The following is a 24,162-nucleotide window of genomic DNA, read 5'->3' as shown; positions in this document are numbered from 1 at the left end:
CTCATTCATTCAACAGACATTTATTGAAAGTCCACACCATGCTGGGCACTATGCTGGAGCAAAGGATGCCAAATCCATGTTCTAGCTTAACTAAGCTAAATTTCTATGGGAATATTTCAACAATTTTAACGAAGTAAAAATGTAGGAAAAAGATTTATTCTCAGCAGAACAGTCAGCGAAGCCTTTCATGAGAAAATAATGATTGAAGTGAGCTCTGGAGAATACGGGAGGGAAATAAGCAATAAAAGGACGGTCAGCAAAATGTTCCAGAATGGAGGAATGATGTGAGCAAAGGTGTAGTGATGGGTGAGAATGGGTATTGCATAATCTGAAGGGCCAGTACCTGTGGCCGGAGATGGAGGTGCCAGGTATTCTTGAATATACCCCATTTAGGCAGCTAGGACCCATACCTGGGGGATAACTTCGTATGTTTATATTGATTCTGAGAGTAATTGGAAACCACTGCAGAGGATTGAGTAAGGATAGGGTGTGGGAGGGATCTGATTTGCGTTTCCATAATTATCATTCTTTTTATAGTGAGTAGATATGAATTAGGATTATAGGGAAAAAATGAAGCCTCGGTTTGAAAGAACACACTAGTCATATTTAGATTTTTCCATTCTCTTTTGCTCTGGTTCGAGTCTTTGTCCCCTCCAAAATTCATGTTGAAATTTAATTGCAATTGTAACAATGTTAAAGGGGAGAATTAAGAAGTGATTAGGCTTTAAGAGTCTTGCCCTTATGGGTAGGATTGGTGCCGTTATGAAAGGGAAGTTTGAACCTCCTCTTTGTCTCCCGCATTGGCTCTTCTGTCACAAGATGATTAAGCAGAAAGGCCCTCACCAGACATGGCACCTTGATCCAGAACTGAGAGGAAATACATTTCTGCTCATTATAAATTACCCAGTTTATGGTGTTATGTTATAGCAGCAGCACAAAATAGATTGAGACTATCATGAGAGTAGATTTTCCCAATCATGGCAATTCTAACTCTCCCTGATGGTATTTCATTTTCTCATCTTCTTGTAGTTGATTCTACCTTCAGCAGGGGTCTTTATCCATGAGAGCCCTAAATGGCTTGGACTGGGGAGGTGTTTCTATCAATATTGATGTCTAAGGGGCCAGGGGTTTAGCTCAGTGGTGCCACCGGCTGCCTCGCAGGTGAAAGGTCCTGAGTTCGATCCTGGGTACAAAAAAAAAAAAAAAATTGATGTCTAAGCTTCATGTCTCTGCATTGTGTGGGAATTTAGAAGAGCACAGTTGTGCTATTGTGGCTGCCTCCTTATCCTGAAACAATTAAAAATGTTTGCCTGCATGGATACTTTGACTATGGAAAGAGCCAGAGGTCATAAGGTGCCAGATCTGGTAAATAAGGTGTATGAGGATACACTGTAATGTTTTTATGAGTCTCCCTTTCCATTGGATGGCCATTGACAGTAATATTCATCATATTTTTTATTATACCTCATAAAGACACAAAAGAGGACTTCTTGAACTTGTTTGAAAATGGCAACAACAATGGAATGGGAGAGGGGTCATATACATGTACCAAATACTCACAATGAAACTGGTCATTATGTATTGTAAACATGTATTAATACGTTTTTAAAAATTAAAGTAACATCAAAGAGTAAATTAATAAAGTAGGAAGAACACAAATAAGAACAATGGGACAAGTGTGTTTAAAGTGAGGGGGAGTATAGTATTTTTAGGGAGGTTAATGGCAATGCATCTTTTACTGTCACAAATTTTAAAAATTTATATATTTGCTATGTATTTTGATCATACCCGATAGATAGTAGCCTTCTTTCCTGCCTGAGTTCAGAACCAGTTTACAAGCAGAGAAGTCACACAAATCAGCATTGGCTGTGTGTCTGCTAAAGTTGAGCTTGAATAGCATGGTTTAGATGCATGAACACAAAAGCAAGAGGCTTCCTAATTCTGCATCTGAAATTAGACTTGCCTACCCAGTCATAGTTGATGATAAAAACAGCTATGTTGCCTTTACTGCTAAGCTAACTGGCAGGTCAAGAACAGACATGCTGTCTCCCAAACCAAAATGAAAAGTCTAAGAGCTATTATTGAAGTGCGAAATGTCCTAGGACCATAGAGGAGATTAGAGAGTGTTTCTTGAAAGAAGTGAGTTTTGAACTTGGTCTTCAATGACAGGTTGCCTATTTAAAGCATGTTAATTATTAACTACATGGTAGGCTGCACTGGCTATGGTGTCTATTAATTGATAGAAAAAAGTGATGGTGTTCCATGAAGAAGTTATGTTTTAAACAGAAACAGAGGCATTTCTAATACAGATATTAAAAGAAGTAGTAGCAAATTATTTAATACACTTACTGGTAATCCACCCATACAACCCTGCTACTTATCATTTCTGCTAAAGATTTCTTGCTGGTGGTCATGGGAATAGTTGGTCCACAGTCAAGAGCAGTGGAAGTGCTAAGCATTTAGCATTTCTAGGATTAGCCTTCAGCCAGTGATGAATAGGTTAGATGGGCCAACTCTGAACATGGTTTTCCATGTAGGCATTGAATCCTGCTGTTGTCCATAGTAGAAGCCTACTCACGCATGCCCAAGGGTTGGTGTCTTTATTTCTTTCATTACCTTCTTTTCTACTGTTATTTCTGGAGAGTACTTCTCAAATCAAAATCTCATATCTTATCCTTATCTCACAATCTTTCTCTGGATAAGCTATTTCTCCTTTTGTAGAATTAAAGTCCATATTTTTACTACTTAGGTAAAAACATGTGAACTAATTATGTTCAAACATAATTAAATATCAAGTTAGAAACATTCATCTATAAAATATTGGTGAGTGCTATTGTTGAGCAATGTTGGACATATACAAAGCAAAATAAATAATATCAACCAATGCATATAGAATGTGCTCATTAAATATTCCTTCAATGTGAATATGATTTATGTCACTAAATTGACTGGTATAAGATTGTTTTTGTTTTTAACTGGTTTATATTTTGTTTATTGAAACTATTTTAATACGTTTACAACAGCCAGATGCAATGTTGACTCAGCTGCTCTTCAAATGCCAAATACCTTCCATATGCCAAAACAGGATACTAACCTTGAACCCAAAGCACAATGCTTACCCAATTATAGAAGCCATATCAATTGGTGTTGTCTACTCTTGCAATTTCCTGGGCAATGGGGCAATATCCTGGACAATTTAATCAGAGATTGACCTGCTTTTGAAGAACAGATTAGAATTGGTAGCTTAGGACAAGGTTCCCTTGGATGATGCTACAATGTTTGTTTCCATAGTCTGCTATTTTCCTTATGTAAAAAAGCATAAATGTGCATCCAGACTTGCATACACATATAATTATTAGTAAAAAATTTTAAAAGTCCACATTCTAATTCCCTAAGTAATAACCCATTCTCACTTTTTTCATATTTCTTTCTAGTCTTTGTCTACTGATAGATACCACTTTTATGTGCTTATAAGAGGATTTCTAAATTTTATTCATTTTTTTTCTAACTTCACTTTGCCAGCATTTTTTCAAGGGTTTGTGGATTGCTTTTTGCATGTTAAAGATGGAATCTTTCCAGCTGGAATGAGTTTGTACTCTGCACTGAGACCACATTTGGAGACTCAAAGAAAGAGCTACTTTTAACCTCTTATGTTTTCTACTCTAAGTAATGAACTCCTGGCTGCTGAATCTTTCAGGAATTAATGTGTTTGGATAATTGTCTCAAGAGGGAGCAAGCCACAGGAGAGCAGGTGTGGGGTCTTGGCACTTGTCAGATGCTTAGTTTGCTAGTCATTTATTCACTCAGGCATTCCTTCAACACACATTCACTGGGTATCTATTGTTGCTCATCAAACAGTGGCTGTGTTGTTATCTGCAGGCAGGTGATGGAGGCCAAAGATGGCAATGGATTAAGGAAGATGCAAGAGCGACCACTAAAACTGAATGCGAGGAATACCCCTGCCTACATCAAACACAGGCACCAGGTGAGCAGACGAGAATAGAAGACAGCACAAGGCTAACAATCCTGCCAGGCGAGTAAAGATTTAAGGCATTAGTGACAAGGCCAAACCAAAGAAAGCAACGACAAACTGCCCAACCCCAGCTTGAAGGCAATGTATCCCAAGCACTTTATATCTGCGATCCGCAGCTGGAGTCTCTGAGAGACCATGGATTTGAGCCAGGCTCCCTGGGTTTGAATCCCACATCAAGTTAAGTGACTTCAGGTTAGTTATTTAACTACACTTTCTAGATTTGTAAAGTGGTGATGACATCTAAGTCCTTAGCTCAGAGGGCTGTAATGAGGCCTATGTGAGTTCATACTTACAAAATACTCAGACTAGTACTCAGCAACAAAGTAAGTTCTTATATAATAGTTATCAAATAAGATGAATGGGGATTGGAGAAACCATTTCTTGACAATGACTTAATTCTTTTCAATACCCACAACCACCATCATTTAAAGAAATTTATGATGCCAAGTGATACCACAGTGCTCTTTCTTCCTAATTATCTTCATGTGACTCCAAATATGGCTTCCTTCCTCCACCATAGTGCCAACTTCCTTTCCCCCACAAAAGGTGTCTTTCCTGTAACTGCAGTATTTTCTGAAGTTCTGGGACAGGTACACACCTTCACATATATCCAACCTTATCTTTTTGTCTGCCCTGTGTCCTCAAGGCACTGAATGACACCTCCAAGTTTCCCCAAACCCTCCAAACCTCTAAAATGGTTATGCCAACCTGGTTCTACCAGGGGCTACCTTCCGTTCAGGTAGTCTTGTCCTATACCTGCCTACTCACAGCCATGATTCACAGTTCAGAGAGGAAGTTTGTGCTATCCCTGCCAGAAAGAAGATCTTGCTTTTTCAGTTGTCCAGCATGCTAGTCAAGGATGGGAGGCATATCTTTGAAAGAGTAATCAGGATGTGCTAGTCCCCATGCCTTTTCTCAGATCTCAGGCCTGGGAAGCATTGCCAAGTGTGCCCCAGCTCCTTGGTTAAAGGCCGAACTCTAGGAATAGTATTATCAATTCGGTGGTTAATAACAAACAAATCAGAAAGATAGACTGCATGACTCATGAAGCCCTGGAGCAAGAACTTGGCCAGGACTGAGGAAGAGGGCATAGAGTCTACTTTCTTTCCTCTTCTTTTTCTTTTACAAAAAGACTCTTTGTTTTTGTCATTCTATGCACGAGCTAAGCAGATTACAGTAAAGAGAAATGGGGGCAGGCCCAGGTATCTAGGAGATGGGAGAGAATTTGCATTCCAATTGTGGAGCACTGTCAAAAGACTATTCTTTCTGCCTGCATTGGAAGGTGCAGTTCAGTTTGGGCACTGTTTAAACAGGACTCTACCTTTTCTCTCCAATGCAAGCTGGAGAGGTCCCAACAGGGTCCGGGGAACCCAGGGAAGAAAGGCCAGAAGCTTTGTGAGGGGCATGTTTCCTCCCCCATAGGACTTTGAAGGTTGAAAGCAACTTATGCTTCTTCTATTTTAAAATTTGTATGTGTACATGTTTTCAGTATATAATGTTTACATTCCTTGTGGGGAGTTGGTACATGTACACTACACATCTTAATTCTCTTTTTCATCCCCTTTCCCTTCCCTTCCTCCTCCCTCTCTTGATTCCTTTCCCTTTTGAGAAAGATCTATCTCCCCGCTTTCTGCTATCTTTTATTTTTCTGTGCTTTGAATATACGCAGAAAAGAAGAAGTGCCAAAAGACAATTACATCCCTCAAAGTTGCATCTGTTAAATGTTGGCTTTTGGCAAAACAGCACATTTAATGCACACGCACACACGCACCAGTTCACACACTACAATGACTGTATGTGTGTGACTTCATTCATGGGTAATGTCAAAAGTTTGTATTTGAGGAACAGGATGAAAACGAGACTCGGGCCAGATGGTTCTCGTGCCCCACTCCCAGCCAGATGGTTCTGTCCAGGATGCTTCAGAGAAAAGAGAATGCCTCCTTCTTCCGCTGACTACACAACACCCCCACCCCAAGACTCCATCCTGAATCTGGCCAAGAAGTATTGTACTCCCCCCCAACAATTCTTCTAAAAACCATGGACCTCTAAGAGAGACTTTGTCTAAAATCAAAATTCTACTGGTTTGGAATAAACCTAAAAATCAAAGCCTCTTTCTCCTCTACTCCCTCCACCACCTTCGCTTGCGCGCACAAACACACAGACACACACACACACACACACAGAAACCCACCTCCAGCTCTCTATCTGCATCATTCCCTTTTCTGCCCCCTCCACACAGACTTATTTCATAAAAATGTCAGCTATTAAGTTAACATTATTTAAGGAGCTTTGGGTTTTAGTTCCTGAATGCAACCTAAGCTGGACCCGTAAAGGCCTGACACGAAGCCCTGGCTGTATAAAACATGATCCACAGAGTACTAAATAAATAACCTGGCCTGGGCTTCCTGGCCTCTCTATTTATCACCACAGTAATGATAAGGATCTGATTTAGAGAGAACTCTGCTAAAGGTTGAACCCAGCACAAGCTGTAATATGATCTGCAGGGGAGGGCTGATAACCCGAAACAATGTGAAGAAACCCTGTCAGATAAATAAAACAAACTGTTTGTCCATTAAATAGCACTGTCAGGAAGAGAACAGGGAAGCCAAACAGAGCTAAATCCAATTCTTTTATAGCTACACAAAGCCAGGAACACCTGAACTGAGCTGGGGAATAAGCTCACTTAGAAGAAATAGTTCAGGAAGGGGTGGCTGGTGGAGGGAAGGGGTAGCAATCTGATTTACTGAAGTTACTGTGAGAGAAAAAAGTTCCTCTTTGGTCCAGGTCAAGCAAATCCTGTCCTTTTCTTGGGACTTGGTTTTCTCATCTGTGCAATGGGTCCCATCTTGCCTACTTGGATGGATTTTTGAATTGGATCCATGGAAGAATTTCAGAAAAAAATATTCTGAAGAAAAAAAGAGATGAATAGATGAGTCTCAGATGCAAATGTCTGCAGTCATCATGCTGGTTATAGAAGGGCTTGAAGTGGGTGTCAAGAAAACAAATGGGAACAAGAGATGGAAGGACCCATGTCAAGCTGCAGTGGCTGCTTAGCCCAGCTAAGACCGCTCCTTAGAAACACAGCCTTCTGGCTGCTAACTGGGAATGATTTCCAGAGGTTCAATGTATGGATTCCAATATGAAATCCCAATAATTCCAAGAGCTGGAGGTTACTGAATTTTTTAGAATTCTCTGTATGTGTTTAGTCTGAAAGACCTTGTGGATTTGATAAGACCCCGATCTGCAACCTTTGGACTAGAGCATATGAAGGTAGAATGTTTTTATGACAATCACTTGATATTGGGGTTAATGCTAGACAACTTAGGGACATAAATGAAGCAGAAATAACAGTGCCCTTAAACTCTCCTGTAGGCCCATCTTTCAGCTTTTTGATGTGTATCCGGGTCCACATTTCATCTTACTGTATCTGACACAGATGGCAAAGTTTCTCTTTTATTTGAGGGTGCCACAACTGTCTTCTGAGGTTTTTGTTTCTAGATAGAGAACCCTGATCCCACCCTTGGACCATGTTTCTCAATGGGAGCATATTTGACATCTTGGACAGATACTAAAGGTCAATAGCTTCCTCTGAGGCTCAGGACAATAAAACACACGTTCCCATGCTTTACCAATAGCAACAACAACAAAATCCTCTGATATTTTCCTTTTGTGGAAACCAGAGGGTCTCATTCTTTATCCTTGAGGAGGACCAAGCTGATCCGTCTGACCCTGTTGGTGGTCTCTGCAACAGACTTCTGGAGGCAGACTGGAGATCTTCACTCTGTGAGCCCTGAGGTTCACAGAACCCCAAGGCCAGGCTGATCCATAGGAACAGGGGTGTCCTGAGGGTCATCTTTTGTTCTGGCTCAAGATTTGAGCCACCAGAGACACTTGTTGAGAAGGCATGTTTCTAGGGCTACATCCTGGTAGGCCGCAGAGGATGGCCCAAAGATGTTAATCTTTATAGAAATCCTCATTGGTGAATCAGGCCCTTTCTCCAGCTACTGCTTGAATAAAAACATTAATGCTTCCTTCCTTTTAAGCTCTGCTTTCTGACCTTGTTTGTTCTCAAGAGTTACCTGGAAAGCTTTAAAAATTGTAGCTCCCCAGGAATCTCTCTAGAAGACTGGATTGATTTGGATACTGGATTCAATTTTTACATAACTGTTGTAGGTATACAGGTTGAGAAGGAGTACTCCTAGATTTGCTATGCATTTGGAGAAGTGGATCTGCATGGCCACTTACAGATAGCCAGACTGAGATCCAGAAATGGAAAATGATCATAGACCCAAGAATAGAATAGCATTCTGATGTCTTGTTTTTTCCTGAAGGAATTATCTTTTTTTTTTTTTTTTTTTAATCTGGAGCCTACTTTGTACTTTCAAGCCATTCACTGCTGTGCAAAAGCTAGCTTTCTAAACACTTGCAGGGGGCATTTCTTTGCACCGAATTATGTATTTTACTTATTCCTTCCTTGTGTTATTGAATAATTCTTTTCCACATCAGGCAGGAAACAGGTTCTATGTCTCCTTGGATTTGGGATGGTTTGTTGCAGAAGTTCATAGGTTTAGTTTTCAAAATTTCCCATTCATTGAGAAGCCTATGGTATAAAGATCAAGAAATTACTTCTGGACTGCAAACCAGCTCCTAGAGATTTAGGAAGTAGTAAATGGAAGCTCAACATTAAAATGATGTACAAAACAGAAACGTGAAACACTATTTTACTAAATAAGTTTTAGATAAAAAAGTCAGGTGTATAATCTTTAGTTGTGTTTAAATAAAATATCGACCTTTTCATTTGAATGAACTCAGAGAAAGAAGTTAGTCTTATACAAAGAAATAAAATTATACACATGATACACTATTTTTTTATTTTAAGGGATTCCTTAAAGTGAATAAAATTCGTGTAAATTCTTTCAAGTGAATAATAATGCAATCTAAAGAAAGTTAAGAAAAATAAAATAAAATAAGGAATATATTGATTCATAGAAGTTAATGACCAGGTACAAACTAATTCAGAATGTAATTTGAATGATATTATCAAGAATCTCTTTACTTTTTCTGTCTCAACTTCTGTATTGACTTTACTTCCAGGGGAAGGCCTCCCATGTGGTGGCTCAGGGCTTTTGACCTACATCCTACCAATTTGGCAATTCTCGGAAAACCAGGATGTTTTTCATTTGCCTGCCCTGGGACACGTGTCTATCACTGACTCCATCATTAAGAACATACAGAGCATGTTGATTGGTCATCCTGGATCAGGAAGGTGAGGCCCATCTACCTAACCTACCTGGACAGGGAGAGGAGCTATAGTGATAGTGGAGATATGGTGAGTCCCAAAAGGGGAAAAGAATATCAGGATTGTTAAAAGAAAAAAGGAGAAATTGATCCTGGTCAAGAAAGAACAACAGATGTCTTCTACAAAAGGAGACAAGATGGATGTGAGGAAAAAAACCAAGTCCATTTTCTCTTTTCTGTCTCCCATTAGCATTCATTAAATAAAAGCAAGAAACCAAAACAGTGAAACAAACACTGACTGAGAAAAAATTCAGGGAAAAGGCCCTTCTGTAATACTGAACATTCTGACTTGATATTGTTTTCAAGAAAACTTTCTCTTTTTTTCTTTTAAGAACTTACAGTAACTCAGTTTGGCTAATAAAGTGTTTGCCTAGTACATTATGGAAGTCTTTTGGGAGACTATTGAATCAATTAGAATGATTTGTAATTAGCACACCAACCTAATGACAGGGTGTCTCTAAATTGCTTGAAAATAGTTTGGTCTCTTCAGGGACTTGCATGCCGCTCTTGTAAACTTATTTACATTAGTGATACGGCTACTAGATTTAAAAAAAATTTTCAGAAAAGTTCTTGACCAGATTCTGCAAAAATATCACAAATTCTGAATTAAATGATTTTTAATAATTAGCAAGTTGTTATAATAATTGGAAAGATTCTCCCTTCATCTAGCATAAAATTATTCACAAAATCCTTTGGAACAGGGTATCATAAAATAGCATTTATGAAAATTCTACTTGGTAGAAAGAAATAATATGAGACTCTGAGGTCATGTGAAACAAAACAGAAGCTAGAAACAGAAGAACAGCTTTACAAGATGTCATTACCTGTGATCCTAAGAATATTTACAAATGTGTAATAGTGTAAAATAATGCCTTGTTTTTCCTCCAAACATTTGAAAAAAAGTTTGTAACTAGCTGACCTATTTGAAAGGTTCTCCAGACTCAAATGGGCAGATCCTTGTTCACTCAGCACAACTGTACTCTTTCAAATTTTGAGAGCCCTATTTGAGAGCAGTGGCAGCCTCAGAGAGGTATAGCATATTGGCCAACAATATGAGTTCTCAAGTTAGGTGGAACTTGGCTTAGAATGTCTCCTTATTGTAGATGTGGAATTTCAGGATATTTTCCTTGTGGCATAGTACTTCCATTTCCACATTCCCATTTCATGCTCAGAGAATGACAGAAGGGTCATTAATATTATTGTCACCATTATCTTCATTATTCCTTTTTATAAAATAAGGAGAGGTTCATGGACATGCCCAAGATCTGAGGGTTGATGAGAAAGCTGTCCTTTGTCTTACTCAGCATCACTAGCTTCAAGAGTGATTTTCAAAGTGACACTTTAGCTTGGAGAGAACATGTCTTCTCAGAGTATTTGCAGGAAGGATTCAGCAGTGACCAGGACAAGTCTGAGCTAGTCCTTCTGGTGCACATTTTGGAGTGGAGCATAAGATAAAGGTGTGAAGCTATGGGCCTCTCTGTGAGGAAAGCTACTGCTGCCAGGAAGAAAATCCCTGTGCCTCTACATTAGCCTCAATCAAAACAAAGTTCCATCAATGTTTGACTCAATACTTTTAGAATCTTTTGTCTTGTCCCTTGCATTATTTAAATCACAGTCATACTAGCGTATTTTATTTTTAAAAAACACTATTAGAAAGTTGCTACTTTGAAGAATTTTCCCTGAAAGGTATGGCAAGATTATCATCTTCACTGCTTCCTATAGTCAAACCTCTGCAGGAAGTGAGTTCAGGCTTAGTAGATCTTTTGATTTTCAAAAGGGATGGTAATCGATTAAAAGAAATAAAAATCAAGGCTATTATGTAGATGAGACCTGGGGATGGTCATTTACTGGTCATTTATGAGGTCAAAGAAGAGCTCCATGAACAGCTCCATGATCCAGATAGGTTTTAGTCCAAAACCAGAAGAATCAGTGGGCATGCAAGGAGAGAATGGACGTGAGCTGCCTCCTACATCTGGACTATAGACTCTGCTTTGTAGACTATTGTGAGATCCTGCTGGTCCTGTGCAGAGCACTGAGGGTGAGCGATATGGTTGATCCAATAAGCCTATCAAGAAAATATGGCGCTCTGATGGGAATTGACTGGAAGGAGCAAGAAGGGAGCTGAAACTTCAAAAAGACATTGTTGTAGTGATTTAAGTAGATTCTATTCTCATTGTCATCTCAGCCCCTTCTGGGTGTAGTTCCAATACTGGGTTCAAGCTGACTTTCTGTTGTTTTACTACATGAAAAATGACTATCTTTCAACTTCAGCTCTGTAAGAATATAAAAGAAGATTTCTGACCACTTTCAAATCCTCTGATACCTCTAACCTACTCTGGTCACTCATCAGTTCTCATTTCCTTTTCTTTCTAATCTTTTTCCCCTTGTATTTTCTTTTTACACCAAAATGTCCAATTTTATACCATCACTGAATAAGAATTAGGAACATGCCACATTAAAAAAATAACTTATCAGTGAATCAAACCTGGAAAACACAGGGGTTGAGGTACCTAGTGTCATTTTCTTTTATACCTACCTAAGGAAACATATTTTCTCCTTTCTATTGCTGACATATATTTTGAGAAATGCAGCCCTCGGGTGGTTGTTCTGTACTCTTTGAAGTCACTGTGAATTGAATAAAACTAGTTTGATGGCAAACTGCCATGAGAATTTAAACCACTTATCTGAAAACATATTGTATATAAATTTTCTGTCTTTAAGCTCTCCAAGGCCATCCCATGAAATGGTACAATAGGTACTGGTTAATGGTGACCATTCCTACATGTAGGTTCTCACATTTTTCAAGTTTCCATGTAAAAATTGTGATGTCTGGGACAGTTCTCTCAGCCTACAAGCAAAACTTCAAGGACATCATGTTCACTCGATGACTTTGAAAATAAGGGGATTGAGATAAATGGAGAAACTAAGTATGGAAGAAACTATTCCATTGATTTCAGCAAACCAATGCTTTTATTATAATACATGAGGGGCATTAGATTTTTTGTTGACTATGCTGTAAAGCTAGCTTTTGTTTCTTATCTTTTTCAATGCCCTCAACTTTCTTTTCCTCTTTTGTTGCTTTTACTTTCTACTTTGGAAAGCAGAACAGACATCTACCATAAAGAAGCTAAATGTTCAAGCATCTGTGCCCTTGGCACATGGTGGTGGGCTTCTCCTTGGGATGTGCTGCTTCATGTGGTGCCGGGTAATGCACATGTCTGTCTGCTTGGGGCATGACACATTGCTCTGGTGAATCAGGCCTTGCATCTGGTTCCTTTGCCATGCCTTGACTTTTGGTTTGTTTTTTTTTTTCAGATGGCAAATAAATCATTTCTTTCAAATTGGATAAAAAATGGGCAGTGCTGTTTGGAAATGGAAGACTTCTAGATAATTCCATGTTTGCATTATAAGCTATGCTAGTCAATTGCACATTCAGATTTAGATTTGGGCCAGATTTATGCCCCTGAGAAAGTTCTATTTTTGCATGTTTTAGACAAAAAAATGTGTCTGCACAGTGTTACCCAGGCTAATTTATATGAAACTGGGATTCTGCCACCTGGAGTTTCAGGTCTGTTCTGTGAGACGTGTCTGGTATGTGACTAAAGGACCAGGGAGGAGGAGGTGTTGGAGGGGGAAGAGAGAACCCACTTGAAAGGGAGACAGCCGTCCCAGCCAACTGAATGGGGCGTGCACGACCAGCTGGGAGGGAAGCCTGGGCATTGTGTTTTTATTATTGGCCCTTGTGTATAATCAGAAAGGCACCCCCTCCTCAGGGCGTACTTGGTTGCTATGATCTGTTCCTGAGGACTGTGTACATCCCAAACAGTCAGATAGGCCTGGCTTGCTCAATTACCAAAGCCTGCAGCATTTTGATCCCAGACACTCCCAAGTTCCACCTGCAACCAACTGAGCCTTGTGAGAAAGGAGACGCTCTGATGACAATCCCTGCCACTGTCCTTGGGGAATAGCCACAGGACAGATAGATCTTGCTCATCCCTTACCTAAGGAACAGATGTCCATGGTGTTTTTGGTTTTGCCTTGGTTTTAACTGTCGAAATCCTCTATCAAGGTAGCAGGCATTCTTAGAGTGGCGCATTCAAGGGTCAGTGTTCTGAATCTTGGCTGAGGCTGAAAACTGACTCTCCTTATCTCCACTTTTCACAGCCATTTGGGCCTCTAGAAAAGGCAAATAGCATTTTTATTCAGACCTGAGGATTGACCTAGGGCCTTCACATTGAACTATATACCCAAACCTTTTTTTTGAGACAGAGTTTTGCTAATTCACTATGTTACCCATGTTGGGTTCAGCCACTCAGAGTGCTAAGATTACAGGTTTGCACCACTACACCCAGCTTCAATCAATATATTTTGAGCACTTATTTTGTGTCAGACACTAGTCTTAGGGTACCCTGGTTGGAATGGAGGATAGTGAAGGACAAAAGAGACATGATTCTTACTCTGAAAGGGCTTGTAGTCTAGAGAGCCAAAATCTAATAATACATGAGAAGTACATAACTTACATGAAAAGTATAGCCTAAAATGGAGACCTGCCTTATTGGGCAGGGTGGCTTTCATTGAAAGGTTGTGTGAGGAGCCATTTGACCTGAAAAATACTTGCCCTGGAAGAAAACAGGGATGTCCCCTAGGTCAGGACCAGATAGGGAAATTAACTCTGCCAAAGACCTTCAGAAAGCCAGTAGCAGGGTCACAGGAACATTTTCCATGCATTCAAGGAATATACTTAAAAACACAGGGCTCTGTCAAATGGGCTAGGCCTGCTGCCCCAGTCTTTCTGCTTAATAGCTCATTCCCTAGTTTTTCTGAGCTTTTGTTTCCTCATCTGTGAAGTGAGGATTATAGTGCTAGATGCTTCTATACAGGGTGTGTGTGTGTGTGTGTGTGTGTGTGTTTGTGTGTGTGTTTGTTACTCGGGCTTGAACCCTGGGCATTGCACATGCTCAGCAAGCACTTTACCACTGTAGTATAGGGGTATACCCTCAGGCCTATACAGGGATGTTCTGAGACATAATTAGGATAAATATGTGATGTGTTGGGGCACGATAAATATTAGCTATTACAGTTATTTATTCTTATTTGATCTTTTCTGAAGCAAATCTGTAGGATTGAAAGAAAAAGTACTCCCCAATATCCACTCACAAATCTTTTGTTATTAGCAAATGAAAAAAGAGTCACAAAGGTTGGCCAAACATGCATGAGTGAACCTGTTCAAAATATTTATTGATAAAGTTTTTACTATGACAAAGGTATTATTTGAGGTGCAAAACGACTGTGAATTAGGGTCCCTGCCCTCAGGGTCAGATTACCTGTTTGAGGAGCACCCATGTTCCAGAGAACCAAGTGCTAGGGCTGAGGCATGCTGAGACATCACGTGGATTATCAAAGTTGGGGGGATGGCTGATGTAGCACCCTAGTTGTTTTTCTACATCTTTCCCTATAACCAGTTTCTAGCTGAAGTTCTTGGGACTCAAAAATCTGCTCTGTCTGTCTCCACCAACCATCATTGGAAGAACTGTCAAAAAATCTTGTGAAGAGTCCAAGAAAACCCCCAGCCCTGAGAAAGAGCAACAGAGGCTGAGCACTTTCTGGATCCTATGAGATTTTATCTGTTCACCTAAGGTGATCAGTACTAAGGACGCTGAGAGGTGGGTGTTTTTCAAGAGAGGCCTTTCTTTATGGACATTTCTACATGCTTCCCAGCCCCCTCTTCTAACTCAGGTGTCCCACACCAGTTGCTGGCCCTTCCCCCACCTTGCAGAATGTGGTGGGGCTCTGGGCCTAATTATCATGAGTGGCAGTTGCCCATATGGTTATAATGCATGTTTTACTCTCTTAAAAGGCACACAATACAAAGACAAAACTGCTTTTGGTACATTCTGGTGAAATTCACTCTTTGAGGAAACCATTTAGAGACAACCATCTGGGTTTTCCCTAGCCAAATTTAACTTAGTTGATAGTTTGGGGTACTTCTTGTCTTTCCTGGGGACAAACATTAATTTCCTAACAGCACGGCTAGCAACATTTTATTTATGAATTATTTGCTATTGAGTTTTCAGAAGCTGGACTGAGGGGAGCCATCTTGGACTGAGGGAATGTGGTTCCAGGTCAGCCCACCCAGGGGCTGTGATGTTCCTGTGCAGGACCCACTTAGGGAGCCACCCAGTGCTCTGCCTCTGGATAGCATTTGGGGATCCCGTTGCAATGGCAGAGCTAACTTCCGATCCTGTGATGCGGGATTGGCTCTCTGTGTTGTTTTTTGGCAATTACACTGGAAGCCCTTCCTGTAATTAACCCCAGCTTCAGAGCAGTGCTATTTGCACGTCAGTCCCCTCCTAGATTCTGCTGCCTCCTTGCCCTTATTCTCTGGGAAGATGAGTCACAGAAGAAGATGCCTTATCTCAACTCAGTGTCTAACTCGCTTTTTTCTCCTGGAGATATGTGATGATGATACTTAGGACTTTTCAAACCAAGCATTTCTAATCACTTCCCTCTCTTTCTTCACCTTTTTTTCCCCTTGCAATAACATTTTCTTCCTTGCTGCTTTTATATTTCTTCCTCTCCCTCCCATAGCCTTTCATGCATTCAGGATGTAAGAGGACCAGCATCAAAGCCAGAGCCCTGCTGAATCCTCCTCCCTGAGAGTAAGTGTGCCCTTTCCCTGTCTGATCATTGACTCATAACCACAGAGCTTCCCAGGCCCAGGATGGGGAGGGGAGGGCTCAATAAGCAGGGACCACGGTCTGCAGAGCTGGAGGAGACAAAAGTTGAGGATTCGGTGAACAGCACTCCCCCCACATCCCCTGCTTTGGGAATAATTGTTCAGGATAATCTGAGCTGTCCCAGGTCCAGGGAGAGGCTGAGAGGAAGCCTGCACCCCACCCCCACTCCATCCACTGGCAAACAAGTGAAACTCATCTGTCGAGTTCCAGAATTCCAAGACCAGGCCAACCCTAAACTTGCTCCCTGGGCACCACCAAGCTATTCAGTGGCATCCTGTCATTTTCCTGCCATTGAACAGGTATATGTCTTGGTTGCCTAGTAAGTGCTGGACTTCCAGCAGACAGGTGACAGCCACAGGCTTAAATCTTATGGAAGTTAATGTCCCTGTCTTTCAAGACAGACTTTAGAGGCCAAAGACAGCTTGATGCCCCCCCCCCCCACTGCCCAGAACCTCCCTCCCCTTCAGTCTCCATTATGGATAAATGGGGATCACATCTGTTTCTTTTCTTGCTGGAAAGCAAAAGGCAAAGACCCTAAAATAAGGACAGAACAGCACACACCTGGGTGGTCTTTAAATTAGAAAAAGTTTTTTCTTTTCTCTTTTTTGCCAGAGTTCCTTATTTGGGTCTAAAGCCTCAATATCTTTCATTGCTCTCTGCTCTTGTGGGTTGGGAGTGGGGCTGGGGGAGGTCTCTGGTGGGGTGCACTGGGGACCCCCATTGTCACTTTTCCTGTCAGGCTCCCACATATTCCTCATGATGTTTCCACACTGGCTTCCTCATTGGGCAGAACAAGCACGGCCTGGGCCACTAACCAAGCTCTGGGTCTGGTGTGAAAAATAAGGAAGCAGCCACCTCAGTTTCAGGATATATCCTCAGGTTAGGCCCCTTAGAAAATTAAACTGTTTAAGTAATAGCTTGGTATTACTTTTTATTTTAAGTCTAAGATCTGGAGACAAACTGTCAGGGTTGAGATCTCTATTTTGTAGCTATGTGACTCTGGAAGCTTTGACTCAATTTCCTCATCTGTAAAATGGGAGTGATAAAAATTATACCTCTCTGGGTTGCTGAGGAATACTGAGTTAGCATGTGAAGCTAGACTTATGACAACCTGTAATAGACTGCATCTGCCTCCCTGGACCTCTGTGACACACCTCCTTCAGAAAGTTCCTTTGTCACATTGAGAAACCTGGACTTCTATGATTTCACTCAATACCCCCTTTATTATTTAAAATGACAAAAGAAGAAATAAAATGCCTAGTGTTGGTCACTCTCTTGGAATCACCAGACTAAGGCTTTCTTGGGCTTTGGTTGCTAGAGAAGTATAAATATGACCCAAATTTTGCATGGGGAAATACTCATAGTAAAAAATTAGTTGTTGATTATCTGAAATGAAAATCTAACTTAGCATCCTTCATTCTTATTTGCTAAATCTGACAATGATGATTGGTCAGCTTCCTTGCATCCCTAAAGTAGACAGAGACGAGCTAGGCTCCTGGAGCTGGAATATTACAAAGATGGAATATTCCAGAGCACATGGAGAGAGAAAGAGGCATGAGGGAATCTCAGGGCTTCCCTGTTTCCTATAAAGGTAGGAAAAAAGAGTCATTCTCAAAGTATCTGTATTTATCTAAGAGAACAGAAGTAGACTTCAGGAAGCTTTGTAGTTTTTAAAGACTTCGGTGGAGAGAGAGAGAGAGAGAGAGAGAGAGAGAGAGAGAGAGAGAGAGAGAGAGAAACTGGCGCCATGAGACCATGGGACCATCCAATGAGTAGCTTCTGTACATATGATCTGTGTTGACCTGTGATGGGTATGTGATGTATAATGTGTATATCTTTCATTTTTGTATAAATATAAACAATGTTTAGTCAAATGACGATACTATTTGGCACAATTCATGAAAGCTTTCCAAGTCCTTTGTGCTTACTTAACTTTTTCCAACCTACTGAAAGTTCTAATTCATTCATGAATAGGAGCGATTATGTGGGGGAGGGAGCAAATGCAGGGCAGGCTAGCATGTTTGTCTTTTAGAATTTGCCCAAGGAACTGTCCAGTGAGCCTGGGTAGGCTTTTGTGTTTGATTGTGAGAGTGGGCTGCTAAGAATTATTACTATTACTTACCATTGTAAATAAAAAGTGAAATTACTATCTTAATAAGAGATTTATTAAAAGCGCTCATTTTATCAAAGATGCTTCCAGCTGAGCTGAATCATCATCCACTGGGCTTGTAATATCACTGAGTGCGGCTTAAGTAAAAAAGCTGTTTAGAAAATGCGCACACACGCAAGTGTGTGTGTGTGTGTGTGTGTGTGTATCTTTTTCTTTTTTTTCTCCAGAAAGAGTAATGAGAGAAATTAAGTCTCAGGCCACAACAGTGGTGTGATTCAGATCCTAGTATTTACGGAGGCAAATCAGCTGATGCTCCAGCATACTAATATGGCAGGCAGATGCCAGCTTGAGGGGAGACAGAGGCAGGCATCTCTCTTGGAGATGGTTAAAGGTGCCTGGGAGTGTAAGGAAGGGCTCTCAGAACAGTGCAGCTTCAGCCTATTAATCTGGAGAAATAGTTTCTGTGGTTCTTAACATTCTATAAATATTCTTTTCTCCTTTATTTGCAAAGCTACAGAAAAATACATAGAAATAAATTTTCTATTTGTTATAGGGATAAGTGCTCCACCAAGTACCCTCTATAAATAAGTAACTAACTAACTACTAACTAAATAAATGAGGCCATAATTTCTTATTCAGAACTCTAGAGGAGACGGCTAGGAAATATTTCACCAAAATTAAAATTCCAATCTATGCTTAGAGTTACTGGATGATATTTCAGCTGCTAGATGCCTAATCTTTTCTAAAGCAGGCATGAGCTCCTTTACCTATTAATTCCATAGTTTCCCTTTAAAAGAACAATGGACTAAGTTGCAGGCTTAAGTTTTTAGCATGGCAGGAAATCAGTGACAAACACTGAGAGATTAAAAGAGCTGAGACTTAAAGACAAAAATCTAATGGAAGCCACTTTTCCACAGAATTTTCAACACATGTGCACCAGCAGTAAAGGACCAACAATAATGGAATTTACATTTATCCTGCTTCAGCTGCATGAAAAGTTGCTTTGTTTCCTCTCACTAATTGCAATGACAGTACATCCTATTATAAATTATGAAGTAGATGGACTTAAAAATATCCTTTTTTTCTTCCATCTAGTGTTTTCCAGCACTTCTGGTCTGACTTTCGGGAGTGAGTGGCTGTGATGTGACTCCTAGGCCTGGGACCAGATCACCTGCTGCATGGCTTGCCCCTCCCCTGCAGTGGTTTAAAAATTTTTCAACTTAATTCCACGAAGATGAGATCTCTCTCTGTCAACAAGTCTTGGTACCTGCTGGCTCACCCTTTTCTCTCTTAGCCAGGGCCCATCCTTTTTCTTTTCAAATCCTGTTCAATTTTTGCATTTCCTGATTTTTATCTTGGGAAAACAAAAGCCAGCTGCAGTCAGTTAAGGAGCCAGCTGAGGGATGCTGGCAGGTAGAGGCCTCGGCAGGTTTTCAGCCTCCTGAGTGTGAGAACTGCAATGCAGAGTGTCAGGTTGCAGTGACTTCTGCACCTCCCCAGGCATTTGCCTTCTGCACACATGTGGGCACACACACACACACTCACATGCACCTACACACACATACACACACCCTTTTCTTGCCCCTTGCCCAGCGCCCCCTTCGCTTTCTACAGCTGTATTTCCAATCAGCAGAAGATACATCTTGCTTGGAGTCCAGCCTCCTCCTCTACACATTCTTAACCTTCTGTCTTATGCATGGATCACTGGTTAGCTTAGAAATGCGCGGACACAAAGGAGGAGCTGACATGTGAGGTTTGACGGCCATAATGGGTGTTTATAAGCCTAATCCATCACGTTTAGTAGACACCTCCATTTTTGTCCCTCTGAAAAGGTATAAATAATAAAATGGGATCGCTTCAGCTCAGAGGTGCCTTGGTAAATATTTTAACTATTTACAAGATCACACCAATAACAAAAGAAGCATCTGTACCATCCACACAAGGGCCCCCAGTCATTAAGAGAGACCCAGATGGTTGCTACCATTCAACCAACAATAACATTTCTGATGACAGAGCCTTTGTAACAGGGGTTACATTTTTTTCCATATCAAAGTGTGATTTTCTGAACTTGTCCTCTTTTTTCTCCACTGTGCCCAGCAACCCTTTTAAAGAAAATCTCTCCGGATAGCTTTTTCCCCAAGAAAAGAAAGAAGCCTTGGAGTACCCTAGCAAATGTATGTTTCAAAGCCCAATTCAGCGACAAGTCTGAACAATCATAAACTGGGCCTTCTCAAAGTCCAAATATTGACATGGGCTCTCTCATTCTGTGGCCTGGTTCAAGGTTAGCAGTGGGTAAACACCCCAGTTAGGTCCCAAATATACTGTGCCAACTCACACCGAGTACGTGAATATCTGCCTCATTTGGTTTGATTTTACCCTTTCCTGGCAAACATAAGGAGGGTGAATGGTGGAGGGCCTGGGGATCCAAGGATGACTTTTGGAGTTAGAGGTATTTCTTCTTTGAGAATCCTGTGCCTGGCAATGAAGGCCAGACTAGGTGTGATGACAGTATGTGGTTTTTGAACTCTTTCATCCATTCACACTTCTTTCTTGTTCTTTGCATGAACAGAACAGGGAGAATCTGCAGCTTTCTAAAGTGTTGAAAACTGAAGTTACCTCTAAAGCACCAAAAAAAAAAAAAAAAAATCAACCTTGCAGTTGTACAAAGATGTTGAAGAAAGAGCCGAAGAGCAGGGTGTTTAAGGAAGCTGCATTCTGGATTCGAGGGGATCCTGCTTGCATCTTGGCTCTGTCCTCAGGAGCCAAGGGGCCCAGCCCAGTACATGTCTGGTTTGGGCTTCGGTTTTGGTCTATAACATGGGGCAACAATAACATGGGCTTCCAAGGGTAACCATATGAAGTTCAAGAGATGATATATTTAAAGCAGGCAGCTAAATGCACTATACAGGCTGCTAAACTAATACTAACAAACCTATTCTCAAGAGATCAAATCTTTAGAAAGTAGCACTGGCATTTGAAGCTTCCTTCAGGGGAAAATACAAAAAGAAAACAAAAAACCAAACATCTAACCCCTCTTCAGGTCTTCCAGAAACTGAAATGTTCATTTCTTTACCAAAGGTTCTATTTAATTTTGGAGCTCCCGCTTTCCAAATTTGGTCAATAAAATTAACAGCCTCCTTTTGAGTGGAACATCACACCTCCAAATGAGCTCAAGCTGGAGCTGTGATTGTCCTGCGGAATGTGAAGTTTACATTTCACAGCTCCTCGCCAAGTAATGAATGAATAGGAGCTCGTAAACAAACGATCCTCGCTTCCCTTGTTCTGTGGCCCCCAACGTGGGGTGTGTGGTGCAAAGAAAAATATTTATCCTGTTTGTGTGGTGCTGGGTCCCTGAATGGCCCACCAATAAAACAACACCATTAAAGGGCATTTCACAGCTGAGCTCGCAATTTAATAAACAGATGCAAACAGAAGGCCTCCGAGGTCAACAATTAAAAATAAACCAGCTTAGGGCTCTCCTTGGAATTCCCCTTGTCCATAAAGTCCAGAGGACCAGGCCCCTGCAGCTGTGGCAGAGAGGGTGTGGGGTGGGAAAGGAGGTTTCCCAGCCCTAAGGCGCTCAGGGGGTAGTACCTGTTAGGCGATTATTCCTACAACCTCCTTTCTAGCAAAAGAGGGAAACTGAAAGCAGATGAAATACCCGAAGTGAGCTGGAAAAATTGTACAGGAACCTGGATTGGCAGCAAATTCTGCATGTCAATTTCCATTTTCTGCACCAAAGACAGTAAATATTGCAACAAATGATCTGAGACAGTGGACAAAGAATCACTTATGTACAGTTGGTTTTGAAATGAATTTTCTACTTAAATTTGAAAGCGAGTGTGTGTGTGTGTGTGTGTGTGTGTGTGTGTGTGTTTGGTGTCTGCAAGACAGCAAAGTCACTAATTGAAGGCATGAGAAGTTGCGCAGGACACGTTCCTGTACCCACTTCTGACTGTAAATCACTGCTCAGGCCAAGCCTGCCCAGGAACATGTACATTCCTGGCAGCTTTACTTGGTGCTTTTCTGTGTGACTTCAACTGTATGTCATCCCTCCCTGCCTCAGGTTTCCCTTCTGTTAGAAAGGAATAATCACAGTACCTAGGTGCTGGCTGCAAAGTGTTAAGGACTCCATGCTTTGTCCCTTAGAGAAAATGTTTGCCAACAGCAAGGACTCAAAAGTGTTCTTTTTAGAGTCTTTGTGCAGTTTTAGAGGACGGCAGGGCTTTCAGTAGGGCCAGAGAATTCACTCTGGCAGGTTGCCCTCACCTGCTGTGAGAACATGCTGAAGGCCTGGATGCCTCCTGAGACCTTCCAGCTCACTTTCACAAAGTCCCAAAAGCCTGCACAGCTAATGACGACAACCTCCCCACATTCCTCGCTGATAAGAGGGGAAATGAGGGATGGGCTTCAAGATAACCATAGCTGTGGGGGCAGACCTCCCTCCAGGACCCAGCTGCATCTGGCATGCAGGACAGAAGGAGACCTGTGGCATGTGGCCAGCCACACCACATTCTTCCTAGCAGCATTAGGAGCCCAGAGCCACCCAGTGGGTCCCCAGTATAGATGACCACTGTGATGGGTCTAATTCATGCAGTGAGGAGCTGGCAGCCTCCCTTTCGTCCTGTGGCAGCTGTGTGCTTGAGAAATCACTGAAGGACTTGGTACTCACATGGCCTTCCAGATACATCATGGGGCTCCCTCACTGTCTTGTGGCTCATGTTGGGAATTGGGGTATTTTGTGCTGATTTGGCCCTTCTTCCCTCCTCCATGAGTTACTTTGAGATCATATAAGTTTAGGTGTAGTTCCCTCCACAACTTTACTTTTCCCTTGAAAAAAATGAGAAAATATAAACCACAAGTTGGGGAGCAAGACCGAGAAATATAGTCCTCCTCTCCTTTTGATGTCAGAGACTTCTCTTTCCCTTCTCTGCATCAACTGTAGTTTATTAATATTGAAGAGTCCATCTCCTTGGCACCTTATTCTCTACTTCTCCGTTCAAGCCTTCATGGGGTGATTTTCACCCTACTGTTAGCAAAGAAGAAACAGATGTTCAGAGGTGAAGTACCTCCTCCTTCCAATCATTTCATGGCTAAATAGCTAAACTAGACATTTTTCACCCATAACCTTTACTTTTTTTATCTTGATCTAAAGCTGAACTTCAAAAAGCTACCTAGAGTGAAGTAGAACCTTCATACAGAGAAATACCTAGAAAAAAAATACACAGCTTAACAAAGAACTACAAAGCAGCTACTTGAGTAGTTATGTTAGTTCAAGATGTAGAATCTCCATTTCCCTTTTTCTTTTCTAATGAGGACATCCAAAGTTGACAGAGCCACTATTTTGGCTTTTCAAATAGTCATTTTCTTCATTTAATTTATGATTTCACTAGCTAGCTGAGTATTCATAACCAAGATATTTTGGTTTTGCATCCCTTTGAATACATAACAATAAATAGATACTGTGCTTGCACTTATTTATCTGTTTTCCTCCTTTTTCCTATTTTAGGTTTGTAAAGTTGATCTTTGTTTCTGAGGGATAGGGTGGTGCATTCATCTTCTTCACTTTCGCAGTGGATTTCACTTTGGGACTGTACCTTGATTGATTTCGCCATTCACAGTTTGTTGATATCTGATCTGTTTCCAGTTTTGCTTTGTGAGCTAGATTGCAAAAATTCTTCACACGTCTCCATAGCCACACCCTCTGCCAAGTGGCTTAGTTTGGTTAATAAAAAGAAGCGATGATATACCAGATATGTCAAGGTCAAAAAGTCTTGCATATTTATACCTATTCTCCTGAAGCTCTGTCATCACAGTTAGGAGGACATGGGCACATATTCCCATGTGCAAGGAGGAAGCTGAAAGATGTGGGACAGAATAACATGACAAAACACGAGCAAGGCCAGCCAAGGTCTGCTGAACCCCATGAGTACATAGGCAGAAAATGATTGCTGTGGCAGGATGCTGACTGCTTATAGTTGTTT

At 41.1% G+C, this 24,162-nt stretch overlaps 1 protein-coding gene across 4 annotated transcripts in view; it reads left to right on the top strand.

Annotated features, from left to right (window-relative positions):
• LOC106009672 (uncharacterized) overlaps positions 1-24,162 on the top strand; it is a 61,987-nt gene that overhangs the window by 20,160 nt on the left and 17,665 nt on the right. For 2 of the 4 annotated variants that reach the window (XM_087206608.1, XM_087206602.1), the window contains 2 exons: positions 3,880-3,985; positions 9,128-9,299. In XM_087206608.1, the coding sequence (XP_087062734.1) occupies positions 3,880-3,985; positions 9,128-9,299 (278 nt within the window). The other 2 variants (XR_015449320.1, XR_001183701.3) reach the window with 2 other exon arrangements.

This window comes from Heterocephalus glaber, unplaced genomic scaffold (genome assembly GCF_053883595.1).
Source record: "Heterocephalus glaber isolate CG9 unplaced genomic scaffold, H.glaber_assembly_v1.0 deba00000071, whole genome shotgun sequence".
NCBI classification, from domain to species: Eukaryota; Metazoa; Chordata; class Mammalia; order Rodentia; family Bathyergidae; genus Heterocephalus; species Heterocephalus glaber.
The sequence above is the reverse complement of the archived record's forward strand: the minus strand, read 5'-3'. Positions and strand labels throughout refer to the sequence as shown.